At 40.3% G+C, this 21,094-nt stretch overlaps 1 protein-coding gene and 2 long non-coding RNA genes across 4 annotated transcripts in view; 2 read left to right on the plus strand and 1 right to left on the minus strand.

Annotated features, from left to right (window-relative positions):
* Positions 1-21,094, minus strand: part of LOC137476559 (uncharacterized) — a 340,942-nt gene that overhangs the window by 214,322 nt on the left and 105,526 nt on the right. The gene's annotated exons all lie outside the window — the stretch shown is intronic.
* The window catches only part of LOC137476561 (uncharacterized), an 81,788-nt gene that overhangs the window by 50,305 nt on the left and 10,389 nt on the right, over positions 1-21,094 (plus strand). The window lies entirely within an intron of this gene.
* PELI2 (pellino E3 ubiquitin protein ligase family member 2) overlaps positions 1-21,094 on the plus strand; it is a 67,755-nt gene that overhangs the window by 39,911 nt on the left and 6,750 nt on the right. The window contains exon 3 of the mRNA XM_068194919.1: positions 16,648-16,749. Coding sequence (XP_068051020.1) covers positions 16,648-16,749 — 102 coding nt within the window. The remainder of the gene's footprint in view (positions 1-16,647; positions 16,750-21,094) is intronic.

Consider the following 21,094-nt stretch of genomic DNA (forward strand, 5'->3'; position numbering starts at 1 on the left):
TATTCATGCATTTATAACTCCTTGTTAAGGGAATGTCTATAATATTTTGAAAAGAACATACTTAAGTAGCTACCTGCAATTCACACAGCTCTCTGCCTGGAAAGTGAGCTTTAGCTATTGTTCAATATTTATTTTTAGAAATTGTGGTAATCTGGAGAGTTCTATTCAAAATATTTTACTCGAAGAGAGTATGTCAGTATTTGGCAGGATGCAAATCCTGACTTTCTCAGATGCTGTCAGCAAGCAGAGGGGGAAAAAATCTATCAAAACCATTGAGAATTAAATGCTCTGGTGTTGTGCATTATTTTTGTTGCATTTCAGTGGAAGACAGATAATATGATGGATGACCCCAACCTTCTGCAGGTGGGATTTGTCACTGGGATTGAAGACAAGGTGGAGTACCCAGGTGAACAGTCTGTGGTAAGCAGTACATGGGAGAAACTCACTTAGCAGGCTCTAGTCCCAAAAATTCCTTGCTTGCCTATGTAATAATGTGAGGAATCTGACATTTCTGTGACTTGCTGAGTGTAAATGAGATATATAATAAATGTATTTATTATATATCTATTGGTATCTATCAATATTTATTGGTATAATAAAAGACACTATGAGAAAGTGTATGAGGATGCAGTAAAGAGGAATTCTAAACTATTTATCCTCATGTTCATGAGGGAGGGATCAGTTCCTCATCCATATGGGTTAGATGGGATCCCTTTTCTGTAATGAGGCATTCTCTGAGTTTGCTGGGAGCAGGAGAGAGCCTGGCTGTGCCTTTCCCAAAGCTTGCACAGCACCTCCCTGCTGCCTTTGCATTCCTCTGCACACATTTTCTCCCTGTATTTGGGGAGAACAGCACAACAGCAGGTGTCTGTTCACTGCAGGGTTATAAGGTGAGTCCTGGTTTATTGAGGACTTCCTAGAAATACAATTTTCTAAATGAGTGTGTTCCCAAGGATCCTAAGTGGCTAAAGAGAGAGGGAGAGAGCACCTGCTGGCTTGGTAATTGATTGCTGGAGTGAGAACAGTGGGGAATTCCTGAAGAGCTTTAATGGTCCTCTGAGAGCTGGAAAGGGATAACGAGGGCCCAGATCCCTGTGCAGGATGGGAATAAGGCACCACTGCACACTGGTATGAAAAGTCAGAAAAAGAAATGGCAAGGAGCTTCAGGTGATATTATCTTCACTGTTATCAGCTGGCTATTAATTAATTTAAATCCTGGTAAATTATTTGTGAAATTGAAATTCCTGAGCTGGTTACTAATGGGATTCTGTAATAGTAAGCAATTTTCCAGCATTAAATGCATCACATGAAAGAAAACCTTTGAAAAACAACAAAGAAAACACCAAATAACTAATCCCATAAATTTAATTTGATAAAAAAGTTGTTTGCCCATTTAAAAATGGGCTTTTAAAGAAAACCACATTAGTTGTAATTAACTATAACCAAAATAACTAGCGAAGTGAAATACTTGGAGGATTTCAGTAGGGCCTATAGATATTGCAACAGAGACTGTGCCTTGGAAATGAGAGTTGTCTCCAGTTGGTAAAAATGTAATTCTGTAAAAATGGATTTCTGGACTGGGATGAGCAGGGAATTGCGGAATTGAACAGTCTGTGTTGACGAGGCTGCCTTATCCAGTACAGATCTGCTGTCAAGTGTTCAGAAGGATTCTGAAATGCTGGAGAGGATTCAAACAGGAGTAGCAAAACTGATTTGAAGGAGGGAATGGAGAGACTCTGCCTGGTAAAGCAGCAAATGAAAACTGGCAGCTGAAATGAGCTGTTGCACAAGTTACTACCCACAACTGCCCCAGAAACCTGGCACAAAGTGCCTCACCAATTTGATTCTGAACTCCAGCAACTGCCTAGGAATTTCCACATGCTGCTGTATGACAACTGATTTCTCTGAAGGAATCTGGTTTGCTTTTAATTTAGTGTATTTTACACTTCATTGATGAAATCAAATTAGCATGATGCAGATTGACGTGTTTTAGCCAAATGTGATGCACTTAAACTAATGTGGGGGACAACAGGATGACTTTGGAAAATAGCTGGTATGGGGAAAAATTAACCTGATTAGGTAATTCTGTTTAAAAATCTAAATTATAATTTCTTTGTGCTCTTTTGGAGCAAATATTAACTGTGCAAAAGTATTTGGTTATTCTGAAGCAGGTGTTCACTCTTGTCTCTAGGATCTGGGTGGAGTGAGTTGTATCCCAATAACTGCAGGGTTTTGAAAATGATGGAAAATGTTCCTGTGTGTTGTAGTAGGCACTGTGTGCAATGTGTGGAATGGGAGGGTAATGACTGTTGTAAAAATAAATTAGGGCTGTTTGTGAGTAAGTGCTAAAATGGAACCTTTTTTTTTTTTTAAGGTGTAGAAAATGATGATGCTTGTAGTGAGAGGAAAGCCTGTGTACATAATGTAGAAAAAAAAAAAAACAAACCTGGGAAGCATTAGTGAGGGAAGATTAAAGGAAGAGCCCATCTTTAGAGCCCATATGGGATTTGTAGCTCCAGCTCTGTCTGCAGAGACATCAGGGAGGGGGGTGAGAGCCCTGAGCCTTGATGGATGCAGGGAAACCCTTGCAGCTCTCGGGGCCTTTTGTTCCTGGTGCTTCATTAGGCAAAGCAGATGTGAGATTTAAGGGATTATTTGCTACTCCTACAGAGGCTCAACAACAAAATCCAATACCAAAAGACCTCAAACTCGAGTTTCTATGTCGCCTGGGGAATTGTAAATTTGGAATGATACTTTATAAAGTCTAAAGTGTAGTTTATAATCAACCGCAAATTTTGGTTTATGGCTTCTGTGCCATCATTTAAAATCCCTGTTATCCACACTCCCTGACCTGACTTAACAGTCAGAGGGCAAATCTTCTGAGTGGAAATAATTTTACATCAGTTGCCACGTACAGAAACAAAAAAGTTAAAATGAGATACTGTGATAAAAGCTGTTCTGAATTACCTATTACATGTAATAGCTGTATTAATAATAATAATAATAGTAGAGGTTGAGAGAGCAGGATGGGTTAATGTAGCTGAATAAAACACCTTTTAGGTGTGAAATATTTTCTGCATATTATCTTGCTTGTTAAAGAATACGTGTCATTATCCCAGAGATTTAATAAAACACTGGAAGGTCAGTGCAAAAATGAATGTTTTGATAGGGCGAGATACACTGGGACAGAGGTAGTTGGAAGTCATGCTGCAAGTGGGGAGTGCATTCAGCTATTGAGACACTCCAACCTTTCCCTCAATGTTTATGGAGCCCAAGAGAGATTCTGCTGCAGTTTTCTGAAAGGAATTCTTTAAGTAAAGCCAACTATTGGTGTATGATTTGTACGTAAAAAGAATTTTTCTGTTGGCACTGCGCTCTGTGGTCTGCATTTCTTCAGCATTGCTGTGCTATTAAGTTCTTGTTTTTAAGGATCAGTGAATCTGTACCAGCTTGCTGGGTGGTTGTTAGAAAAATGGGTAAGTTTTTTCAGTTAAATTACATTAAATGTGAATTTAAATATACTCTTCATTTATATTGACTTTGAAGAGATTATCTTTTTGGATTTCCATTTATTATATTTGCTCTAAAAGTATGTAAGCTCTTAATTATTTTTTTTTAATCTGGCATTTGATCTGGATTGCCATTTTCATGTGTTGTCTTTAATTAGGCTTCCTGCTAGGTTTTGTAGCTTTACAGTTCATACCTTGTGAAAGAATCAATTGATTTCAGTGCAGATTCCCACGGTTACTATTCTTAAATTGCCTTCCTAGCTCAGCAGAGTGGTGGCAGAGTTCTTGCAATTGGATCTTCACAGCCACTGCTGTTTATTTAAAAGAAACAGATTACTCATGATTTTTCTGCAGCCTGCATGAGATGATTTGATAATTTATTTGTAGGCAGTGTTTGCTCCAAGGAGTCACCAGAGCTGCTTCTTAATTCAGTTACCCACGGTGTCTTGGGGCTTCCTCTGGATACCATCCAAATATTCCAGAAGTGCACAGGAATGTGACTAAAATTGCACCCAGAGCATGTGATTTCAGTGCTTTTAATTTTATATAGATAATATATGTGTTCCAAATCATGTAACAACTGTCAGTAGGTATTTAGTCAAGAGAATGTAAAGGGCAGGTAAGTCTGGAGATGGAGCTTGGTGCAGAGGAAAGGCACAGTGGAAATGATTTAAATGATTCTGGGATTTGTGGGGCTGCTCTCTGGAAAGTCAAAATGGGGTTTTTGGCAGAGGGTTGCAAAAGGGAAATTTTTTTTCTTCTTATCTCCAGCATAAAAATGATGGGTGAGTAAGCAGTGATCTCTTGAGCTGTGTGTGAAATGTGTAATGGCTGTTCCAAGTCCTGCTCTCAGTAAACCTGTAAAACTGTGGATAGTGATGTGGTTTGAAACGTGTCAAATACTGCTCTAAAAGCTCTCAGAAACATGTGTGTAAATTCATTATTTTTTCTTAAATTAAGCAATAATATTGAACACATTTATCATCTTTATTATGGGCAGCTTGATAGTGCTGTGTGCTAAATACCCTTCACTGGCAGGAGATTGGGATTCGGAGCTCTGCCAGGAGAAGAACTAACACAGCAAAGATTTTCCTTCCTCCTTGCTAAAACCTAGCTTAAACAACTGTTTAAGAAATCAGGTAGTTTAAAACACCGAATTAAAATCATGCTTTAAATCAGTTAATACTGGGAAACACAATTAATTTTTATGTCAAGAACTTCTACCCAGGCATGCTGCGGGGACAAAAAAAGATCCTTGAAGTGCTTTTTGCTGTCTGTAATTTCATAAACCTGTTCTCCACATAAATGTGGGCTGCTTTATCCTAGAAAGCACTGGATATTCTATAACCCTAATTAAAACTGTGCCTTATTAACACTGTGGGCCTGCTAAGTGCATTGTGTCATTATTTAAGGTTGTTACTCAGTGCTTGTTTCATTCAATATAAGGCCCCAAATCCCACCTTCCTCTGGGAAAATTGTATTTTTCATAGAAATAGTGACATATCCCATAATTTTGCTCATGCAACTTTAGATTTGTGCTCTACCTCTTTATTTTTAAAATAAAAATAGAAAAATAAACTATAATTTTAAATATTATAATCTTTCTCTGTGTGTGTGTGTTCAGATAATTTGGCTCTTATTAATAAAGGTATATCTGGAAAAAAAAGTGTTAATATGGGATGGAGTTGTGCCTCACTTCTGTCTGAACCAGCCTGTTTTGGAGAGGGGCAAAGCAGGTCATATCGGTGGTGAAATCATGTTGTGTGAAGTGCCGAGCTTCTGATGAGCTGTTCTCTTATCTGACATTACATATGAATAGAAAGCAAGTTGCCTGTAAAGCTTGCTTTAAATTTTAATAAACTGTAGAAAAGATAAGTGGTAATTTCCTGATGTGGATGCATCTAGTAGAGCCTGCTAAACCCAAATTCCAGGATCATAAATTTTAAAACGAATCTTAGTGGCTTGAATTTTTAAGCTGGCATGATAGATTTAAATTTTAGGGAAATAAATTTCCCTTCCTCTCCTCTGTCTGTATCAATCTTACTGAAAAACGACAGAAGATTCGAATTTGAGAACACAATGAAAATAACAGGAAGGGAGAGCAATAGAGGCGACTAATCCTCTAATTACTTTCTCTGAACACTGGGAATTGGGCTGCAGAATATCCTTCAGTACAATCTAGAGTAAGCTAAATTTATTCCACTCCAAAGCTGTAAAGGGAAGGATTTTGCTACCAGCTCAGAATAGTAATGGACTGTGGTGGTCTTTATCTGATGGGAGCGAAGCTGATGTGGCTGCTCTGTGAACGCCTGGCTGCAGATTTGAATTTTCCTGCCTCTTAATTGCCCTGTGCTGGCCCTTTCACACCCTGGGGTTTGAAATGGAACCAAACAATTCCATGATTTTATAAACCATGGGGCAGAGCCCTCTGCTCTGGGCATGGGGGCTGAGGATGTGGCACATTTACAGCAGAGTTCACTGAATCACCAGGTTGGAAGAGACCTTAAAGACCATCGAGTCCAACCAAGCCCCAAGACCTCAACTAATCCATGGCAGCCAGTGCCACATCCAGGCTTTGTTAAACACACCCAGGGATGGTGATTCCACCACCTCCCTGGGCAGAACATTCCAGAACTTTATCACCCTTTCTGTAAAAAACTTTCCTAATATCCAACCTGTATTAGGAAGTGACTGTGTTGGACTCTCCTAGAAAGTTCTCTTTGGCTCCACACTGATACTAAAGCTGTTTCATGGTAGACATGACCTGTATTTTGGCACAAGTGCTCTCAGCCAGTTCTTTCGTGCTTGCTTTGCTCACTAGTGTGCTGCTGATATTGATATTTTCCCCAATCCCTTATTCCACACTGAAGTTTAATAAACACACAAAGATGCTGAAGTTAAGTGTGTGGCTTTCAGCTGAACCTCCCTCTGCTGGTGCTGCTTGTAATGTCTGGCTGGTGTCTTGGATGCTAAAATTCTGGAGTAACACTCAGGAACAAAACATCCTGGGAGAAATGAATCTTAAATCTGGTTGTAAGCACTTTTTTGTAGTTCTGGTGAGTGACTGATTTGCTTTCTCACTGTGTTTCTCAGTTTGCAGGGTGGGGAGGCAGTAGTGGTCCCACATCCTCCCCGAGCCCTGACAGGTCCTGGCTGCAGAGATGGTGGGTTTTTTTCTCCCTTGGATAATTTAGAAAGGTTTGGGAATTGGGGCCAGCCTTGTTTTCAGTTTTGGATAGATTCAGAGACAGCACCAGAGGGGTTTACAGTCACTTATGTTTTGGAATGAGCCTGGCAGCTGCACATGTGGAGAGGAAAGCTCCTTGCTTTGCACTTGTTAGCAACTTGATTTTTCAACTCCTGTGCAGCACGTAAATCAGGATTTAATTCTGACTGCTGTTTAATGTATTATCTTGTTGACTTAAATCACTTAAGTAGCTCAGTTAAACACAGTTCAGAGTGTGTGTGTGTGTGTTTTTAAATACACTGAGTTGTGAGTAAGCGCTGAACTTTGCCTAGGAAGGTGCTTGGTAATGTGTATAAATGAGAACTAGAAATGATACAAATACTGTGTTCACTGTGCACTTGTAGGGCTAAAGAAACCCAGAGTGATTTTTTTCCACATGCAAGATGCGTGCTGTTAACTTGTGTTAGTGAACTGAGAGGTGAGATCATCCCTTTCATCCTGTAGGAGACAGATCCTCCAGATTTACCTGGCTTGTGCCTTCTGCCCCCAGAAATCCCGTGCAGTAAGGATGCTCTGTTTGAAAGGTGGACTTAACATACTTTTGCCCAGAGCTACTGTCAAGTTTGCCCAACTGGGTTCAAGCACCAGTTGAACTATTCTACAGGGCATTTTTTTATTATTGAAAGTCTCTAAGGAGGAAATTGCCACTAAGTCCAGTTTGCAATGACTTGTTGCAGTTCCTGTAGCAATCCCAGACCAGTAAAAAAGAATGTGATTGCTTTTGGGTTTGTTCTGTCAGAGTGTTTTCTCTGAGGACAGTATTCCATAGTGTGATTTCTAGAAAGCAGCTTCTGTCCCTTGATGGGCTCTATAAAATCTAACTGCTTTCCAGAAGCACTGAATGGCTTTTTGGCAAGAAGTATTTGCTTTTTTCCCCTCCCTCTTGAGAGAATTTTGTGCAGCTGCTTAACAGGTCTGTTAAGGTAACTGTCTGGAGAGTCTTTGGCTGCCTTAATGTAAAACTGACTTGTGTCAGATGCAGTTTATGGATTCTGGGAGCTGTGGAATGATCTGCAGCTTCTCCTGGTGTTATTGTGTGCTCTCCTTTGGCAGGCAGGCACAGCTTGGTGCTCAGGGATGCTTTGATTCAGAGAAGCATTCACTGCTGATGAGCCGAGTGTACAAATCTTTCAGGCTGTGGATTGATAGAAGCCCTTGAGGGGACTTTATCACTATATTTTTTTTTGTCTGGCTTTTAGTTAAGGATTCTAATTTGTGGCTATTTTGTGTGCTTGGCATACCCAAATAACATGAGTGTAGCCAGGCATCTGCTGCTTTTGTTCCTGATGTGTTTAAATGAATTGTAGACTGTTGGCACCAGAATGTTCAGTTACAAACACTGTTGCATCCTTCTCTAATTACTGATATTTTTGTGGGAGTGTCAAGAGTTTTGGGGATGTGATCCAGCTGCAGTGACAAAATCATGTTCATGCCTTCATGTTTAAATCTATAGTTTTGTAGTCTTCCTGGAGAAATCCTACTCTTAGGGAATTAATGCCAGGAGTTTTGGGGTCAGAAGTTTTGCTTTCCAAAAAGTCACACATGAGGAAAGGTCTTACTGGTGTCCAAAAAAAAAAAAAATCTTAATAATTTGAGTGTAATCTGTATTGAGAGGAATATGGAAATCTAACCTGTAATATAGTGGAGAATCCCCATATAGTCTGTAGTGATCAGTTAAGACAATGAAAAGAGAATCCCTGCTGGAGTAAATAAGAAGTAGTGGGACTTTTTTTTTAACTATTGTTGACAGCAAATATAAAAAAAATGCAAAGCTGCCAAAAATCTGCACGTGACAGTCTGATACAACACCACTGAAGGTCTCCTGTCAAACAGATGAAACTCTGCATAGGAAGTGATAAACAGAAATGTCTCCTGAGGCTCCAGAGCAGCTGAAATGTGTCCTCAACACAGGATTCCCATCAGGCAGCTCTAGAGCAGCTGTGATAGAAATTGTCACAGCAATGTACAGGCACTAATGTGTCCAGAGGAGCATTCTGGATTTTGGGAAGGAAGATTTGGGCAGTTGATGTATCTGACACTGCTGCAGTTTGGTGTGATGCCTCTGAGCTGACTCTGGCTCTGGTCTGTTTGGGGGAGGAAATTCAGCAAACTGACTAAAGGAGGAAAAACACAGATAATTCCAAAGATGGGTGAAAGATCACTTGTAGTGTAATGTTGCTGAACATGGGCAGAAGAAAACGGAGAGAAGAAAGATCTTAAGGGCTAGAAAAGTGAGAAGGTGAGATTGGGAGGAAAATGGCTCATAGGTTGGTTCTGTGAAGTGTTGGTTCACAACCACCAAAAGCTGGTGATTTACAGAGCAACTCCTGAGCTACTGTGTCGTTAAGTTGGTGTGTGTTGGTATAAACTGATGTCTCCTTTGAGCTGCTTTTACTGATTGGGGGAACAACTGGGCTTGCAGAGCTGGTGAGGAGTCCTAGGAATGGGGAGGGACTCTGGTGTGGTCAGTGGCTGCAAAAATGATGGTTTGGACCCCTAACTTCAGTCTGTGCAGTTTCACCACCACCACCCCCTGTGCATTTTGAAGGGGTTTCGAATACTCCCTTTTGTTAGAGGAGTAGCCTACTCTACATTCTTCTGAAAAGCAGAGTATAGCCAAGTGTCTTATCAGCCTGGATATAGCTTTACAGTAGCTTATCTAGGAAAACTTTTCCCTTTCTGCCTCCTTCCCTGCAGTACCCAACCAGAGCATTAGGGAATGGCATGTTTTGGTGCTGCCTCTCTAGGGAGGGTGCCGTGTGTGGTATTGGCTGGTTGTCTAAAACAACACAGATTCAGCAAATGGAGAAAAGGGTTTAACATCTGCCTGTTGAGTTGATAAATGGTGAAGTGCTCGAGTGGCAACACACAACCCCACATGTGCACTTGGAGCAGATGGCTTTGATGTGTACTCGAGACAAATGTGCTGTCCCTTCTGTCCCCTCCAGCCTCAACAGGAAAGGGTTGACAGAACAAACCTGGGAGTGCTTCAAAAGCCATAAAAACGTGAAGTGTAAATAAACCACACTGTGCTGACTTTGTTTCTCTGTAGTCACTGAGCCTTGAGTTTTGGGGGGTGATCTGCATTCAGTAAATTGAAGTGGGGTAGGTGACCTGCTATTTTCATGCTTCAACTCGTTCATTGTGACAGGGATTGCAGACAGTGCCACATGTAGGTCGTTTCAAAGTGACAAATTTTAATTTCTTTGTGGTGGCACATTGCCTTCCCTACATGCAGTTACTGGCTCTTGGTCTTTTTTTGGTCATTTCCTAACACTCATTTAGTTGTCAAGAGAATATTGACAGCTGAAGTATTAGAGACAGACAAAGTGTTAACATTGATATTTCAAAAATGACTGCACAGATGTTGTTGAAGTTGAAATGTTTATAAGGAAGGGGAAAACCCTGGAAGAATGGGCTTGTATGGAGCTGTGCAGGAAGCAGATGCAGAGTTAAGAGCTGGGCCAGTGGTTCTGGTTGATTCAGATATTTCAGTCTCTCCTAGAGGCACATTAAACCCTTAGGTTTTCCATAATAATGTGTCTTTCTTTGCAGAAGGCTGTAGGAAAATTACAGTATATATATAATAGCTGTACCAGTAGGCAGAGGTCAGTGTAAATTTATTGAAGTGCTGTGTTAGAGAAGCAGTAATTCTGGGCAATTACTCTTAGGTTTGAGACAGAGTAAAATTGCAAAAAGTCTTTAGCTAATGTTCTATGAATTGGCATTTGTCTTAATTTGCTGGGAAACTTCCCAAGTGGTGGACATACTTTTCTGACGCGGGTAAAGTATCAGTGGCTCATGCTCAGGAGCTTTTGTTATGTTTTCTTATGATAACTCAGAGTCTGCTAGCTCTGGCAGTCAGTCTGTCCAAAAATCCAGTGGAAATGGGATGTGTTCTTCACTTTTGAAGGCTTCCTTCCTTGCTGGCTAAAGCTTCCCTTTAAGTTGCAAGATCTTTTGTCTGACATCCCTGAGTGTTTCTTGTGTTCTCTTTTTATAAAAGCAATGGAAGGCTGGCAGCCAAGTCTGAAAGCATTTAACTCATGAAGGCTGTGCTGTCATTAATTTTAAACACGTCACGGTGGTGTTGGTCAGCTCGACTACCAACAAAGAAAACTAAAGTGTTCCCATAAATCATTTTATTGTCCTAATCCAACCTAATTAACTAAACTAAAAATCCTATTCTGATGAAGCAGCCCTTCCTGTGAGACATCTGCCTCTTTCTTAATGGATTTTAGCTTTTATTTCTGCTATGGTGCACAAGAGTTGGTGACCATAATAGCAATAAATCCCTCTTGCCCTCTTTGGGGAGCTCACCTGCCACAAGGGAATTAATTTTAAATTTCCAAATGCAGAGTTGTTTTTTTTTTTTTCCCATTCCTTGAAAACATGGTTTGCAAGCCAGGAGGAAGCCATAAAATCTTTATTTCTAGGAGTGGATTAGACTTGTTCCCTTCAAGCTTTGCAAGCAGCAGCCTAAAGGCTCTGAGAATTTTGGGATCTGCTTCAGTAGTTCATTGACACGCTCCTGACATGGAAGGTTTGACTTAATGGTGTTACCTTGATGTAATTGTGCCGTGAGCTCCTGACCTGTTCTTGAACTCCGGGGCTGGAGGGGACTCAGGGGAACGAGCAGCACTGTCAGTGTGCAGGGCTTTGCTGTGGCACACAGGACATGATCCCAGGTAGGGAACATCTGGCTGAGCACAGATGTAAATTCAGTGTAGGAGAAAAAGGTGAAAATGCTGACTAAAGAGCCATTTCTGCTCTTGGGGATAATCTGTTGAAGATTTGTTAAGTTCTAATTTTGTTCCGTCTTTTTTCTGTATCTTGGCTAAAAAAGCAGAACACTAAGAAACACTGGTTTTAAATATAACCTTTATATATTCTTATTCCCATTATCTACGAGGTGCCTTTCTGTGGGGTGAGGCAATTTGATTTCCTCACTTCTTGAAATGATGATAAAACTGATAGCATCCACCTTTCCAGGGGAATGAGTGGAGAGCAAAGAATTCAGATGGACTGAGATATTCCAGGGGCTGGCAGAGTTTGCAGTGTTGCTGCTGGGAAAGCAGACTCTGTTTGATCTCTATTTGATCTTGGCTCCTCTGAGACCTGACAGATTTGTAAGTCATAGCCTTTAGCTGCTGCTTTGATTGTGAGGGCAAAGTGCAGGAACGAGGTTTTGTTCTCAAAACGGAGAGAAAGGAGCAAGAATGAAAAAGTGTGTGTAAGGAGGCAGGGGAAAAACCAAGGCCAAGTGTAATTCCAGCCAGCAGGAAGGCTATAACTGGAAACTTGAGCTACTAGCAAAGTTGAAAAATGAAAAATAAAAAGGAACATTTCCTTGAGCCATGTTGTTGTGAGGTCACGGGCCTTCTCCTTTCAGTCTCTGTTAAAATCGGGCAGTTTTGATCCAAAATCACCAGAACACAAATCTTGAGGTAATGGGGGGAGCTGTGGGGTTTGCCTGGAGCAATAGGGAGGAATCTTCCTGCTCAGCATCCAGTGAGGCTTGGAGGCTCCATCTGGGAAGCCCCATGGAGATGGATGGATTGCTATGCAAACACGAACCCTGTCTTGGAAAAGTGCTGGCCAAATCTGTCCCTTCATGCCACGTAAAATATGGCACTCAGGGTTCCCTTACTGCTTTTGTTTGGCATTTGGACTTCTAAAAATCCCTCAGCCCCACTGTGGACATAGTCACTAGCAGTGGAATTATTCTGGAAAAATCTCTTGCTGCTGTTTGTTCCCCCTGTTCCTCCACAGGGATTTTGTCAGTTCACCTTCCCTTTGCTCTCTGTTTCCTCCAAAGGGACTTACTTGAGCTCAGCACCTTGAAGACAGTTAAATGTAGAAAACCAAGTGTTGTGTAGGCAGCTGAATTCACCCAGCCTGTATTTCCCCACCAACTCATGTGTCTTACAGTACAACTGGTTACAGCTGAGCTATAAGAACTAGAATTACTAAGATCATTGCAAACATGCTTGTATAATGTTTAGTTACAAGGGAAAAAGCAAGACCACAAGAGAGTTACCTCAGAATATAAATGCAACATTAAACATATATAGAAATACAAGCTTATAGTGTAACTGTACCCCACGCTGTGCATCACGTATCTCTAATGTGCCTTTGCAACTACCATAAAGTTGGTTTTGATCTGTAGTTAGTATTGAGTTAGTATTGAGTTAGTATTCCAAGTAAAATAACAAGAGGTCCCTGCAGTTTGGGGCGATTAGCCCTATAACACCCCATATAACAATGGTATATCAAAAGATAAAAAGAAGTACACAATCACTCCAACACAAATTTCTTCTCAGTGTCAGGATTTTAAGACCTTTTGAAGACCTAGTTCTATTATTTCTGCATCTGTGTTGGCACCTAGAGTAGCTGCAGCTCATGCTTTAGCCACATTTAACCACATTCCTACTGGTCAAGGGGTGGGATGTGCTGTGGCCAGCCTGGAGCCACATGGTTTGGATTGGCTTGATAGGCTCAGGCTGTGGATGTTAGTGAGGTTTTTCCAGCATTTCTGTCTGTTGGAAACTTAACTCAGAGTGGGATTATTTTTTTTTTTCCTGTTCAATTGGTAATTTTCATTAAACTTTTAAGAGTCTGAAAAATAGGAACAAACTGCTCAAAGTAAGTGCAGGGAATGGTAAAGGAGCCCAAAATGCTGGAAGTGCCTGAAGGAAGATTTCCCTTCCATGACAACCCTGGGATTTATGGTTGGATTTGATGATCTTAAAGGTGTTTTAAAACTAAAATGATTCTACAATTCCACTCACTCAAAAACTTAGTGGATTCTAAGAAAAAGCTTTGAAAATACCCAGTTTTGGTCTGGTGGATCTTGGCAGCCTTGGAGTGGAGGTGAAGAGGCAGAAGTAGAGTTTGGTGCCGGGTTCTTGTTCTTCCTTGTCCTGTTTCCTCCCTGGAAGGTGGACATGGTGTTGTCCAGCCTGAAACTCTAAATTTATCAGCTAGAGCTTGTGAAGCTGCTGGGAGTCAGGGCTTTTCTCACGACTTCAGTTGCTAGACCAGGGCAATTATGTGACAGCATCAAGGGATTTTGAGGAGGGAATCCTGCTGACAGGAAAACAGTCTGAAAATTTGAATGCTAGAAGCAGTAAAAAGGCAAACACACTATTTTGGCTGCAAAAAAACCAGATTTGTGCAATCAATCTCCAGACTCTTTTGGGACTTATAGTAGTGTGGTTCTATATTGCCTCAAGCAGTCAAAATCCTTGATGATTTTGCCTGTGTCTGCATTCCACTTGCAGTAGTGTTTTATTAGGAGTCTTAACTTCCACTATTTAGTACAGTTCCTGAAATACTGTTACTTGGGTCTTTTATTTTTTTTTTTTTTTATTTCTTGACTTGGAAGTGGCCAATTGCTTTGAGACCAGCACTTAAAAATACCTGTAAAGTGTCTGAATTGGAGTAACTGTTGGTGCTGAGCAGGCTGTGAAAGCACACAAGTTGAAACATTTGTCATAACGTTCTTGGCTTTTTCCAAAAATGATGACACAATTCCAGGAAATTAAATGTAGCATTTCTTCACTGAAAATAACTGGATATAAATAATGGAAAACAAAGAGGAGGGGAAGTAGATGGGGAAGAAAAGTTGGGAGGGGAAAGGAGCACACAGAGAAAAGAAGATTATGTCCTACCCTGGAGTTTCAGAGGACATGCTGACCCTGGTCTGTATTATTAATATATCTAAACCCTGAGCTCTGTAGGCGTCGGGCACGACCTGACTCAGTAATTCAGGAAGTCCTTGTGTTTCCCTCTGTGTTTTTTCCATCAGACCTTAAAGCTTTCAGCTTGGGTTCTCAGCAAAGCTTCCATGAGATGCAGAAGCTTGTCTGACACCAGCCTGGGCTTGGGGCACACGTCCCTGCCTGGGAATTTTGCCTGGGTGCTGGTGGCCACTGCTGCACAGAGTGGCTGGAGCTGCAGTCAGGGCTGTCACATTTACACTCTGTCCTCGGCTGTATTCCAACTGCAACAGAGATTTGTGGAAATTAGTGAAATCTTGTGTAGGAAAGCTGGTGCTTTCTGATCTTTGAAATGGTGATAGCTGATAATATGAGTATGAACTGATTATTCTATATTAAGCTTAAAATTTAAGGTGTAACGGTCTCCTCTTTATTTCTTTATTTCACTTCACTCTTTTTTTCTTTATTTCTTTATATCCTAGGAACACCTTTATTTCTTTTCTATCCTAGGAATACCTGACACCTGCCTAGGGTTTGAGATCCCTTTCTTAGTTGTCAAACAGGCACAGAGGAAAAACTTTTGAGACCACAGCTCAGTGTCCTGACAGGTCACAGAGTGTTAGTGACTTAATCCAAACTGCATTTTGGTGCCATTTGCTCTTACAACTGTGTGCCACTGTAGTGGTTATTACAAAACGCTATAAATAATCTGGGAAATTCAGAATCTGGCTGTTACTGGTTACCAAGTGTGTTTACATCACTTCTCAGCTGTTACAATGCCTAGACTTCCTCTTCGAGTTTCGTTAAAAGCTTTATTCCAGAAAAGAAGTACTGGGAAAGTTCGTCTTGCCTAATCACAGTATGGTTTGGTGGGAAGGGACCTTAAAGATGATCCACCCCTCTGCCATTGGCAAGGACATTTTCCACTAGACCGGGTGCTAGAACTTCCAGCAAGAGGCACTTTGTTAAAAGCATTGTCTGGTTGTAAATGCATGAGGTTTGCAAGAAACAATTCTTCCATTACGTGTTTTCAATAATTCTGTGTCAAATACTCTTGCTAACCCTTAGTAGGCTTTTAGTATGCACATAGATGTTTTTAATACCTCCAGCATTCAGAAGGATTTTTAATGATTTGTTCAATAATTGATGGAGCTTTGGCATAATTTAGGCTTTTGTGAGGGAGAGCAGGCAGATGAGTAGAATATATTTAGTTGTTTAGTTTAACCATCCCTATACGTGAATTTTTTAGGTGAAAAGCAGAACAAAGGAAAGGAGCAAGTGAGAGGACATCTTGGAGGAGATCATCCCCTTAACTGAAAAATGGAAAAAGCCTTAATTAACTTATTAATTCATTGCTTAAGTGTCTGCAAAGAGCAGTAACAGTCATTGCCTTCCAGAATTGTGTGTGGTTATATGGACCTTTCTATTTACATCTGTTTCCCTGTTAGCCAAGAGGTTCAGTTTCTCAGCTCATTTCCCTCAATCTTGGTGAGATAAAGCAAACAGGAGCTGTCCTCTTCTTGTCTTCTTTTAAATACAGAAATCCTTTTTAATCTTTGATATTAAATCCATATCTGTAGACACCAGTCTGCTTTGACAGGTAGTAAGAAGTACCCTTTAATGAGGAAAACCACACTGAAAATGTTTGGATTGTGTCAGCAGTTATATAAAACTGCTGGGCTCTTTCTGATATAATCAGAAATTTACTTAACCTGAAGTCCTGGCTTTTAACTGGAAATCAGTTCTTTTGTTCACTTACTTCAAAAACAAACAAGCCAAAGCCCCCTCAACTCCAGCTCTTTGTTAGGGTACAAGTTGCTGCAAGGATTAGGAATTGAATATAATTTCAGAGAAAAATGGTGTTTGGAAAAAATACAGTATTTTTTACATACAGAATACCATATAAAAATAGTATTTTGTATGTAAAAATGTATATAGAAATGTAAAAAAAGTATTGTGTACTTCTGAACTAGAAACAAACAAGTGCAGCTTGGGGTTTTCCATTAAAAACAAGCAAAAGAAATCCTGTTGTATGTGCTTACCCAACCTTGTAATAACATGTTACAATACACTGCTTTTCCTGATCACAGCAAAGGTGTTTATGTAGAAAAATGATTTGATTACAATATTTTTGTATGTAATAGACATCTTTTTTTTTTTTATCCACCAGGCAATCAGCTCAAAAGGCCACCACAGTGTCTGTTACACATTATCCAGAACCCAGACAGTTATAGTGGAATATATTAATGACAGAGATACAGACATGTTTCAGGTAAGGCTCTGAAATGCTTGGATTGTTTTTTAAAAGCAACATAAGAAACTCCAGTTCTGCCTTATCCTCTGGGTGTTCTCTGTGACCTGTGGGATTTCCACAGTCTGACCCAGCTGCATTAATTTGGGGGCACTTTGAAATTTTGTATTATTCTGCTCTTTGCAAACCCACACCAGCATCTGTTAATACTCTTACTGACTTACTCCTTTAATTGTACTCTGCCTTTTCTCCAAAGACAAATAGTACTGGAGAGAAATGTGTGCTCTGTTTGGATTCATGAATGAGCACAGAATTACACCCACCACCCTCCAGATAATAATGTAGCTGGAGTAAAAAGGAAGTGAAAGGAGGAGGACCTGGGATGGGGAAGGAGGAAGGTAAAAGGAGCTGGGCAGTAGGGGAGATAAACCAGAGATAAATGATATTTATCATTTCAACTCATTATGATGAGTTCCTGAGGGGTGTGCAGATCTCTCAGCACACACAGGTGGTGTGGGCTGAGTTTCTCTAAGCTCCCATCTAATGTCCAACATGTGCTCAATGTCCCTTGTCTGCATTTGTGTTTATCTGCATCATTTTTGTAACCTGAATGATTTTCTCGTGCCATGGTTAATTTTATGTGTAAGAAGAGAGAGCAGAAATTCTGTGTGTACTTAGACTTCAAATCTGGGGAACCCAACCATGGACAAACAACCTTTTTCATTCTAGACTGGTCAGGTCTATGTTATCTAGAGCATCTCACCAGGAATTGTTATCCCTCCTCACTCAGCCTTTCATATTTTAAAGGGTCAGCAGCTGAGTGCTGTTGACAGAGAGGAAATAACTCTTTGGAGGTGTTGTTGCTTCTCTTGACTTGTGTGTTTTGCTCTATATTAAATTTTCCAGTGTGACTGAAACTATTTGGTCCAAATAGGAATTGATTAAAACCCAGTCTTATTAATTTGCTGCAGAATGAAGGATTGAACAGCCAGGGTGAACTGAAATAGGTTTTTCTGTGTTGACTAGTGAAAGAAAAATGTAACCCATCCATTGGGGTTACTGTGTGATGCTCCTTCAGCTCTTGAGTAGCTACAGTTCAATTTTTTCCTGCATATAAATTTTGAAAAACCATTTTTGAAAGCTGGATTTTTCCTCTTCTCGAGTGCAGTACAAAATGAATAAAGAGTTGCAGAACAGCTGCTTTTCCTGGGCATACTGCATAGACATCTATTGCATAATGTCCTAGTGGTGGGTACAGCTTTTTTGGGGGGAATAAGACACCATTTCAGTCTTGGGGTGTGTGGAGGTCCTGCTGTGACTTGAACTCAGTGTGACCTCGAGTGCTGTGTCCTGGTTCAGGTTTCTGCTCCCTGGCTCTTTCCTGAGGATTGCATTCCATGCATTGGCCTGCAGGGGCTGATAAAGGAGTGATCTGCTGGACTGTGGCAATAATTCCCCACTGCAGCAGTGCCAGAGCAGCTGAAGAGGTTTCCATTACTCATATGAGCCACTAGATCTGAACTGTTCTCATGAATCTGTTGGAGAAAAGTTACTTGAGGATGTTCAGTGCAGCCCTGTGGTACATGATGACAAAATTAATGTCTGTTGATCAACAGAGCAGAGTTTCACTGTTGGCCAGGCATCACTTGGACAGACAATCCTTGGAGTTTGATGTTTTCTTTTAAAATGTGTTCTTGGCTTGTGTAGGATGTGGAAGTTGAAAAGGGAAGGATAATTCCTGGACCACAGGAATATCCTGAGCCTTCAGGCCCCACTTTGATTGCAGTTAACATGTATTATCCTGGGCGAATCACTTGGCTTTCTGTTCTTGTTTCCCCACTGTGCTTCTTGAGCTGTTGTTCTGCTGCGTTGTTTGTAGTTTTGGTTTTTGTTTTTTTTTAATGTGACTATATTGTGAAATCTGTGTGCAAATGCTGCTATGCACCTTTGTCTTAGTGACATCCAGGTCAGATTTCTTAATTTAATTACAAGAGAATGTACAAATGTATTCCTCTGGCATCTCCCAGACTCTTAGGTGCTCCAGCATCCATGTGCTACTATAAATGAAGATTTTCTTCAGAGTTTAAGCATTCTGTTGATGATGCATTAGGTGAAGTTGAACCTGTTCCTTCATGGTTTGATGGGATGAAAACGGGTTGATTTTATCTGCTCATGCCACTACAAAACTCAAAATGTGCAGCTCCTACCATAAATAACCACAAGTTTATACAAGAAGCAGGTACATTCAATACAAAGGATTGATTTTTTTTTTTCTGAAAAACGACCCTTCAGAAGATGCAGAATCCAATTCTCACTCTCACCAGAGTGAAATTCTGTTGAAGCCCAAGAACCTGCAGCTGTTAAATTCTGTGCTGGCAGAGTTTGCCTTGTCAGGAGCAGTATTTTACTGAGAGCAGCAAAGCCAGGCACTGCCTGCCTCTCACCCAGTTTTAACAATCACCTGCAGAGGACACAACTCCTGCTGCCTCTGCAGCACCTGGCACATTGGTGGGTTCTTGTTGGAAGTAACTCGGGGAAATCAGATGACACAGTTAGCAAGAAGGGTCCCAAAACACAGCCTGAAATTGCTAGAAAGAAAAGAAAGTATTCTGTGCTGTACAGGAAAATGGGAGAAAAATTAGTAATGAATGTATAAAGAACAGCTCTGAATTATGGACTGGGTCTGTAGTGACTGTGGTCTGGCTGCAGCTGCAGATGAGGTAAAAGTTCTGGAGGGTGGATGTTAATAGCATCAAGGTTTTAATTTATTCCTTAGGCACTTGCTTTTCAGGTGATCTCAAACCCAAGTTCATGATGTAGTACAGAGCTTGAGGAAATTGCCAGATTTTGAAGGCCACTTTTAAAAATAAATTCAAAGCTGAAAAGTAGCACAATACATGAGACTGATCCTCTAGAAGGCCTTCTCAACTGGAAAAGGGAAGAAAACCAAATATTTAAAATATTTGATTTTGCATAGACATGCTTGTGACACAAATGAGATAAGTACTGAAGTGTTTATATAAAATACTACATATAATTCTAGAGCTTTAAAAAAAGCACATACATGCATTGTTTATAGATCTTAATGGTTATATCGAAAGAAATTGGAATTTCATGGTGAATGATTAGTGTGATGCAAGGCTGGGAGCACACACTTGTGTGCTTTGTCATCCTTTAAGGAAAAATGAGGCAGTTTTTTCTCTAATTGCATCTAAAAGCTTTGAGAGAATGATCTATTTCAGAGACTGCAAGAGGCAGAAACTTGTTATGAACAAATTAATTTCATATTTGTTATTGATTATCCTTTAAGAGACTCCATGTACAGATGGAGAATAGTCAAAAGTTATTCATGAGGTTCCTGCTGCTGCTCAGTGCTGACTCTTAGCAGGAATTGCTTTGAATGGGAAATAGAAGCTGGTAGAAATAATACTGTAAAAATAAGAAGAATATTGCTTTGTAAGATTTAGCTTCAAGTTGTCAAGTTCTATAAATCAGGAATATCCCATATTAAATAGTTTCTAAACTCTCTCTCCTGGGTATTCTAGTAGACACTTTCTGTGAGAAATTGAAATGTGGACTTTTGATTAGGTCTTGTTGAGTATTTCCTGTGCAGGAAGCTGATCCCATTTTGTGCTTGTGCTGAGCCCTGTGATGTGGAGACAGTAACTGGATGTGTCACTGGAGACAGGAATTCTGACATGTGTTAGACTGCAACCCTGCAAACAGAGCTTGAAGCAGAGAGAAGCACAGGAGAGGTCCCTGCACTATTTCTGTCAATCCAGTTGTGACAAAGCTTACATGTGGATAGTATTCATTTCCTTGACTCTTGAACATTGTTTCTTTAAAGCAGGTTTAGTTTGCAGAGATGTTTGTTAATGATGGAACCATATACATGGCTCCCCATAGCTGGCTTTAAAGAGCAAGATCTGAGCAGAACGGAACTTCTTGGGGGACAATGAGATCATGATTAGTGAGGAGGTTATTTAATATCAATGTAGATACCTGATACTGAAAGTAGTTTCATGTGAAGAGTATTCCTAATTCTGTTTGATCACAAGGTGTCTGTAAAATTAATATTCTGTTCCACTTCTTGTTCCTCAGCTCCACTTTCCCAGTTAAGCTCAAAGTTGGTGTAACACTAATTTGCCTGTAGAAATATTGATAAAGCCTCACTGTCTGTCTGGCAGTCAGATCCTTCCATCCATGTAGTCATGAAGTTTTCTGTCCCAGATGTTTCCAGATTTAGAATTAATTTTTTTAGCCGAATACGTAGAAAAATCTTCCTGTCTGCTGATAAGTATGTTTCATTTCTGCTCATATCAAGAAAGTTTTTTAATTCTGTTAGTCATGCATGTGCATGATTAAG

Source organism: Anomalospiza imberbis, chromosome 6 (assembly GCF_031753505.1).
Source record: "Anomalospiza imberbis isolate Cuckoo-Finch-1a 21T00152 chromosome 6, ASM3175350v1, whole genome shotgun sequence".
Lineage (NCBI taxonomy): Eukaryota > Metazoa > Chordata > Aves > Passeriformes > Viduidae > Anomalospiza > Anomalospiza imberbis.